Below are 8,271 nucleotides of genomic sequence, written 5' to 3'. Positions count from 1 at the left end.
AAAGGTCCTTTTTTTTAAATTTAGCTTCTTCTTCTCCTCTTCTTCCTCGTCTACTTCCGTCTCGTCTTGGATGTTTGAATAAGAAAAAACAATGCACTTATCTCTACGTAGCCGCCGCCACCGCGCCGCCTGTCAGACACACAGCCGGGGGGGGGGGTGGGGGCGGGGGGGAGACGCCGCTGCTCCCTATGTCACCGCCGCCCCCCCCCCCCCCGCGCGCGTCGCCGCCAGCCCCCCCCCCCCACAGAGTTTCGGGAGCCGTTCAACATCCGTGTGGGTGGGCACCCCCTGGGCCCCCCCCCCGAAGAGAGCCTGTAGGGGAGGGTGGGCGGGGGGTTGATGTGGGGCGCGGCGACATGGGGAGCGCGGCGAGGTGCCAGTCGTCAGGACTTCAAAAAAAAAGGCTTGATGTCGGAAAAAGTAAAACCGGCAACGGAACCTTTCCACGCGACGTACGCTACGGTACACAACACTACGGTGACAGTGGAAAGCGCGCCGCCGAGTCGGGGGTGTGTGCGGAGCGGTGGGACGGAGGTGGAGCCAGGAGAGGAATGTCAGACTCCCATTCGCCCCCCCCCCCGCCCCTCCTCCCCTCATTGGTGCCTGGCCTCGGGGGTATCGGAGGGTGGTGGTGGTGGTGGTGGTGGTGGTGGGGGAGGAGGGGTAAGGCTGGAGCAAGCAGTCGGTCGGAGTTGGGAGGCGAGGGAGCCGGCGGTCGACTGGAGGCCCCCCAGGAGGAGGTGGCACTAGCGGGGGGGGGGGGGGTTGGGGGGTTGGGGGAGGGTCAGGAGCAAGGGAGAGCAGGGGGGGGGGGGGGGGGGGGCGTGGTCCTCACCAGGAAGAGAAAGGCACCGGGAGGAGGAGCAGGAGGAGGGAGGTCCACACGGGGCTGGTGGCGGGGTGATGCACCGAGCCCTGGGAGCTCTTGGCTCTCACACCTGACGGGAGAGAACATCATCGTCATTAGTCCAATCATTAATCGCTTACAGGAGACAAAGGAGAGTCGATTTCTTGAGCACAGTGGATAGAGGAGGCAAAGTCTATTAGTCTATTACACTGCTAGTGTATGTATGTGTAACTTTGTATGGGATAAATAAGCTTGAAGTTGAAGTTACTATTAACTTATTATTATTTTACTATTTATTCAGACGCTTTTATCCAAAGTAGCTCGCATTGAATTCATTTTTAGATACATTGATTTATGAAGCAGGGAGGGGCGTTTGATGTATTGCTCAAGGACACCAACATGAGACTTCAGACATTGGGGTTCGAACCAAGAACCTTTGGCCAAGGGCATCTACCACCCTTAACACTAGACTACCCCGCTCCTATCCTGCCCTACATCCGTATCCATTCATCTTAGCCCGGTGAATGGATGAGGCCTGTACGTGTTTCCCTTTTTCCGACGATTCTCAACTTTTCCTACGTTTCGCAAAGCGGTCGGCAAACAGATGCTCGAGGTGGAGTTCCACCGGCCTCGGAAAAACCGCTGCAGAATCCAATCCCGGAGCCGTCCACTCTCTTTGGTCAGCAGAATCTCATCCCTATGATTAATTTCACTGTCACCCTTTTTCTGCTAAACATCTGCTGGGGCATAATAAGGCGTTTGTGGGAGTGAGGAAGGCGTGCCACACGCCCAGGGTATCACACACATACCGCTACCCTTTAAATTAGCCCAAAGGTGACAGATTGAACCCGAGGAGGGAATCTGCTGGACACAGCAAAACAAGGGGGGTGGGGGCTGTAAACTTTTTGACTGCAGCAAAGTTTATTATTAGTATTTGTTACTGATATTTGTTGGGCCCCGGCATTTCAATCGTGATTGCAGTAATGAAAGCGCGATAATGAAGAGTAGCTCTCCGGGACAAACGTTTAGAATGAGTAGCTAAGTAGTTAAATGCATCGTAGATTCAGCGCCCCACTTCATAAGATAACATAAGATAATGCTTCATTGAGCCCAGGTGGGGAATTTGGGGTATCAAATAACACAGTCAGGGTTGGTGAATTTTCATAACAGACTGAAGACTTTTCTCAAGTTTTTAAGACTATCCTCTGGAAATAGGGCAATTTGCCACCCATAAATAAAAGAAAAGGCTGTCGTCCTGTCTAATACCACAGTCCATGTGGATAATGTTTCATTAATTCAAGTAAACGTAAACCTTTATTATTTTCCCTCCTTGCCCAGCCGGAGACTTGTATTGGTATGGACTATAAACCCAGCGCCTTGTTTCCTGAAAGTTAATTGCCTGTGCGGGCGAAGGTAGCCGTGTAAGGGCGGTAATTAAAACTGTATTAGCCAAAAAAAAACTTGGCTTTCTCTCCAGCTGGGGCGTCTCAATTACTAGTGCAATCGGTAAAGCGGGGGGGGGGGGGTGGCTAAACCAACCTTGTTTCACATCCCAACTCGGGGTCGTGACCCCACCTGATGGTGATGGAGCATTTTTGCCTTAACTGCTATTAAACACTGCTGCTACTATTAGGGTTAAAACAATTTGCGGGCAGACCAGATGCACAGCTAGCTAGGAAGAAGGTGGAGGCCTTATACATGGGTCACCGGTCCAAAGAGTTTGCGACCACTTGGGTGAAGCAGTGTTCACCCACCGGAGGAGGTCACGACCCGGACCTGGGAGCTGACGGCCCCCTCGCCTCCGTCACTGAGCGCCCGGACCTCCATGATGTAGGTGCCCCCCTCGGGCAGAGAGAGCACCGTGGAGGGGTTGATGGTCCGGGTCACCTGGTTGTGTCCTCGCCCCTCCTGCCGCAGAAACACCTGGAGGGGAAGCGCAGGGGAACGCAGTCAGTCCAACCTCATCGCCGATGGAATCCCTAATGGGTCCTAATCTGTAATCTAACATAACCGGACATGATAGTCACGATAGTCAAATGATCTTAACTAATCTGATGTAATGTAACCTAACCTGTAACCTAATAATCTGATATGTATTCCAACCAAATGTAACCTAATATGATGTAATCCAACCTAATCTGATATGCATTCTAGGGGTGTAAATCGGAGCCGATTCAATACGATATCGATTTCTTAAGCCAACGATTTGATTATTTTCGATACTTCAGACTTCCCCACGATACGATTAGATTCGATACTCAATATTTTTTACATTATATCTATTATTATTATTATATTATTATTATTATTATATCTAATATAATATCTATCAAATAAAGCAACCAAAAAATTAATAATTTGCCTTTTATTGAGAATACAGAAACAGTATTCAATGCACACTTCAGTGCTTACTGTGCAGGTCTAGCATGGCAAATAGCCAATTAGCCAATTCACTGTAAAAAAAAATTATAATAAAAAAAAGTGATACAAAATGTTTTATTTTTTTTAATAATCGATAGTCTTGCGGACGAATCGATGCATCGAATCGTCGGCTGTATAATCAATGCAAATCGATTAATATTCACCCCTAATGCACCCAACCTAATCTGATATGTTATCTAACCTAATCTGTAAGAGAATCTAATCTGAAATCGAATCATTCATTTTAAATAATCTGAATTTGAATGTGGAATCTGTTCTCTAATGTAATCTGAATCTGATGTCAAAGTAAATCCAGAGATGATGGTCGATCTTTACCATGTAACCCACGACATCAGACTCGTTGTCCTGGGCCCGGACCGGGTCCCAAGACAAGGACACGTTGTTTCCTTCCTGGATCCACCTCAGGTTCCTGGGGGGCTGCTCCGGAGCTGGAGTGGGGGGGGGGGGGGGGGGGGATGACGACACGGACAAAACCACGACTCAAAGACCCACCAAGAATAAACCAATCACACGACAGCATGCTCTGTGGCATCTGGCACATCACTGACACATCACCTCCACACCAAGACACCTTTTTAGGGCAGAGGCGTCAGTGGAGAATGTGATTTATTCCCAGTGTTTCCCCCCGCGGTAACGGGATCTCGGAGAGCGGGCTGCGGTGCTTACCGCGGAGGCATCCAGAGAGACGGCTTCTTAAGCAACTGGGTCAATGTCTCAGCTACTCAGGGAGATGTAGAGCACACCTTAACAAGCACACCCCACTGGACTCCATATGTACCTATACATATTAATAGCCTTGGGCGTCTGGGGGTCGGGTTGTGTCATGGGAAAATGTGTCCTGATAATAATATTGCCAATGGTGACAAGTTAATTGAATGTCAATTGCAAATAAATGTTGCCTCTCCAGCCTTATACCGACCTCCATGAAGGTCACTTCCGTTTACCTTTGTTTGGTGAATATCACACCTAAATCTTTAATGTTCATGCCTACAATTGGAGGTTTCCCAATGACATCTTGTCCACGCGTTGCATCTCTGACGATGCTCGGTGAATCGTGTCCGTGTGTCTTCCCGTAACATTCAGCTCCATTAAACCAAATACTTTGCCTTGGATATCGGCAAACTACTAACATGTTCACCATGTGGGCCATACGCCCAGCTGTGATCCAGGTTCAATTCCCATCTGCGGTTCTCTATGCTGCATTCCCCCCCCCCCTCTCTCTCGTCCTGCTCTCCTGTCTGTCTCCACTGTCCTGTCCATCAAGGTGTGACAAAAGGTCATGAAAATTACGTATTTAGAAGAAGTGTCTAACAGGACGTTAATGAGTCTCATGGGGCGCAGTACTCACGGGCCTTGCGGGTCCTTGCGGTGGTGACGGCGGAGGGCGGACCCTGGCCGATGGTGTTGAAGCCCCTCACCGTGACGTGGTACAGACTGTTCCCCTCCAGACCGCTCAGGACCACCGAGGTCTCGTTCCTCACAGTCTGACGCTTGGACCCAGACTCCTCCTGCTGCTCCAGGTCCTTCCAGAAGCTCACCTGAGAACGCAGAGCGAGAGAGAAGGGCTAGGACAGGGAGTAAAGTGTGCTGTCTCAACTGAGGACACACAGACAGTGGCGCTGGGTTGGGAACTAAAGGGTTGCTACAGTCTCACTCGAGAGCACAGAGGGAGGTCACGTGGATCTGAACTAAAAGTCTGCTACAGTCTCATCTGAGAATACACAGAGAGGCGCTAGGATGGGGACAAAAAGGGTGTCCTCACAGTCTCACCTGTGAGGACAGAGAAGCGCCAGGATAGGGAGTAAAGTTTTGCTACAGTCTCAACTGAGAGGACAGAGAGGCGCTAGGACAGGAAGTAAAGGTTTGTTAGGGTTGCAGTCCATGTCAAGCGCTGGTGGGTACGCGTGTGTTGCGTGGTGGCTGAACAGAGTTTCTTAAGCGTTGGGGTTGGTACAGCACTTGGGGTCACCTGATGTGCGTATGGGGGTCATAGGGGGATGCTGATTGCTCATTAGCTCTATTTGATGGTGCAGGTATGATAAAACAAATACTGTAATGTAGGTCTCGTATACGAAAAGAACCCCTAATGATGTGCAAAGTACTGATCACTAAGTAGTGGTGTGAAATGCGCATACATTTACTGATATTAGTAGCAGATGTTGACCGGGTTAAGATATGTATGTAGATGACCACATTTATTTTGTGAAGCAGATGCACAAAAATCCCCAAAGTTGGCGTCGCAAATATGTTCAGACCTAAAAATGGGATCACAGCTACAGAAAAGGGTTGAAACCACTAATAACTAAAGGTTCAGTACTGTCAAACATGTGGAGCAGGCTGTGTGTGAGTGTGTTTCGTGGTGGCACATCAAACAGACCTCATAGCGCTCTGGTCTTCCAGGACCAGGGATGGGGGGTCTCCATGTGACCCTGACCTCGGAGGCAGATATCCCGGACGCTTTCACGTCCGAGGGGGCCTCCCTGGGCTCTGTACAACACAACACAGCACCGCCTCAGACAGACAGCAGTGGAAGTGGAGGTACGCGTGATCCGTGATGTGCTGCTAATCTCTTTCGATAGTAAATTAGTAAAGAGCAAGAGGTACAAGTGGACTTTACCAATTCTACGCTGTTGGATGTTAGCATGTAGCTGTGGGACGTTAGCATGTAGCATAGCACGGCTGTAGCATCTCAGCGATCCGACGGCATGCAGGCGTTCAATGAAATCAAACCCAATTTTCATTTAATTATAGGCTACACTTAACAGAGGTAATTATATAAAGGGTTAAAAAAATAAATACAAATAAAATCTACACTTTATTTTTCATGTTTTTGGAGTGGAGTGAGTGGTAATGAGCAGCCCTGCTTCCAGCCCAATCCTTGTAGTGTTGCCATAAAGTGCAGAAGTGCGGCTGTAACGGCCAAACCCTGATTATGAAATGGATAGTTGCGGTGCTTAATTCAGATTGATTTTTATTTTGATTTGATGTATTTGAGCACATGGGGAAATTCATTGCCCTGGAAGCAACTCTAGTTGTGCCCGCTCCTTGGTTATGGGTGTAACGAGTGTTAACTTACAATTTCTTTCCGCAGCAGTTAAATATACTGCACCTGTGACTGCATAACAATTAATTTGTAGCGTTGAAGTACCCCCTACATGCTAGCCCATGTTGCTTGGCAACAATTTGGCCGTCTTGGCGGAAGAAAATTGGTTTCCAATCAATTATCGCCGTTTATTTTGTTCAATCTTACCAGGTAGTCTGAAGTGACCGTTTTAGCAACCATTGTAAAAAAAGTTAAGGGTTCCTTAAACAGCGCCCCCTAGCTGTCCTTAAGTCCCGGTAAACCAGGCGCCCTCCCGGGGGTGTATGGCTGAACTCACCGCCCTCGGCAGAGTACACGGTGACCACGGCGCTGAAGGGCCCGTCCCCCTTGTTGTTGTAGACGCCGACCTTGACCTCGAAGGGCGTGAGCGGCGGGAAGGTCTCGTCGCGGTACTTGTACGCGGTGGAGTCGGCCGAGGTCACCATCTTCTCCTTCCAGCCGCGTGTGCCGTTGGCGCGGAATGCCACGATGTAGCCGAAGCCCTCGCCGTTCTGGAACTCCTCCGACACAGGCTGGAGGGGAGGGGGGGAGGGGGGGGGGGGGGGGGGGGGGGGGGGGCGGTGGGGAGGAGACGAGGGAGGAAGATATGCGAGAGTAGGAGAGGAGGAGGAGGCGGACAGGAGGCGAGGGAGGACGAGACAAAGGAGGAGGAGGTGGACAGGAGACAAAGGAGGAGAGAGAGGAGAAGGAGGAGACAGAGACAAGATCATTTAAAAGTGCCTTTCTCCTACTCAAAGACACTGTATATATAAAGATAAGATATAAAGATAAAAATTTTATGTTTTATTTTCATAATAAATATTTTTTTATTTTCTTTACAATAACTAAGTGTCATTTGTCTTCCTGCATGACATGTAAAAGGTCAGATCTGACCACTGGTCACCCCTACCCCTCAACAGCTAACGTAGCCGTGTCTCCAGTGTAGTATCAGAGAGTGAGCAAGCCAAGTGATTGAGAATATTTGAGCAAAGTGTTACCAAATCGACCAATAACGTACTTAATGAAGATACAAAAATGTCTTCAATGTTTTCATTTAATTCGGATTAATTCAGAGACACCTCCGTTGCTTTGGAAGGCTTCCAGAGCAACGGGAGGAAACGGGCTCTGTTTAAAATAAATGACTTGTAAATGCCACACATTTTCCAATGGCAGGCATGAGCGCTTCCGTTAATTGGGATCAGTGACCACAAACAAGACTTAAAATTGGGATCAGCGTGGGGACGGACCCCGGCGTGTAAAAGACCCCGGACAGATGGACGAGGTGCCGCCACACTGCCACCGTGTAATGGGGTTGTCACACCGCGAGAATATGGCCCGTCATTTTGGAATAAATCCTTAAAATACCACATTATAATACGGGCGGGAAAAAAACAACAGGAAACAAAGGGGTAAAAGTGGCGCTAGGTTCTGCCCCGGAGGAGGGGCTTGTCGTTTAGTCACTCCTCTTCCCGGTGACGCTCGCTGTCCGCCAAAGTTAATCACGACACGGTGGATCCGCGCTAATGGAAACAAATCTGATCTGGCGCCCGGTCGCATGCCAGAGCCTGTTTCGCGGGGACGGGTTTTAAAGGGACACGAGTGGCGTGGCTGGGGCGGGGGTGGGTGGGGGATGATGTACGCGTTGCTAGGGAGCGGTGACACCGGGACTGGGATCCCCAGCACCTGCTGTACTCTTAATCAAATCAAATGCAATTTATTAAGGAGATGGGTTCCAATTAAAAGATGAGCTGCAGGAATTACATCTTCCACTAAATGTGATAAATCACAACCACCTGCGCTACAATTTTTTGGCAGCAAGCGTGTGCCACTGCTGCTGCTACTGCAGCAGCGTGTCCATTGCCGCATGTGTTGTGTCTGTTCCAAAGTAGAAACCCCCCCC

At 49.4% G+C, this 8,271-nt stretch overlaps 1 protein-coding gene across 1 annotated transcript in view; it reads right to left on the bottom strand.

Moving 5' to 3' along the window:
* Window positions 1–831: 831 nt before the first annotated feature.
* Window positions 832–8,271, bottom strand: part of cntn5 (contactin 5) — a gene marked incomplete at both ends in the record, with an annotated part of 101,056 nt that continues 93,616 nt past the window's right edge. The window contains 6 exons of the mRNA XM_084466369.1: window positions 832–938; window positions 2,602–2,770; window positions 3,605–3,717; window positions 4,638–4,827; window positions 5,667–5,776; window positions 6,670–6,904. Coding sequence (XP_084322495.1) covers window positions 832–938; window positions 2,602–2,770; window positions 3,605–3,717; window positions 4,638–4,827; window positions 5,667–5,776; window positions 6,670–6,904 — 924 coding nt within the window. The remainder of the gene's footprint in view (window positions 939–2,601; window positions 2,771–3,604; window positions 3,718–4,637; window positions 4,828–5,666; window positions 5,777–6,669; window positions 6,905–8,271) is intronic.

Source organism: Micromesistius poutassou (assembly GCF_964030765.1).
Source record: "Micromesistius poutassou genome assembly, chromosome: 4".
NCBI classification, from domain to species: domain Eukaryota; kingdom Metazoa; phylum Chordata; class Actinopteri; order Gadiformes; family Gadidae; genus Micromesistius; species Micromesistius poutassou.
Note: the sequence above shows the minus strand (reverse complement) of the source record. Positions and strands in the feature narration are given on the sequence as shown.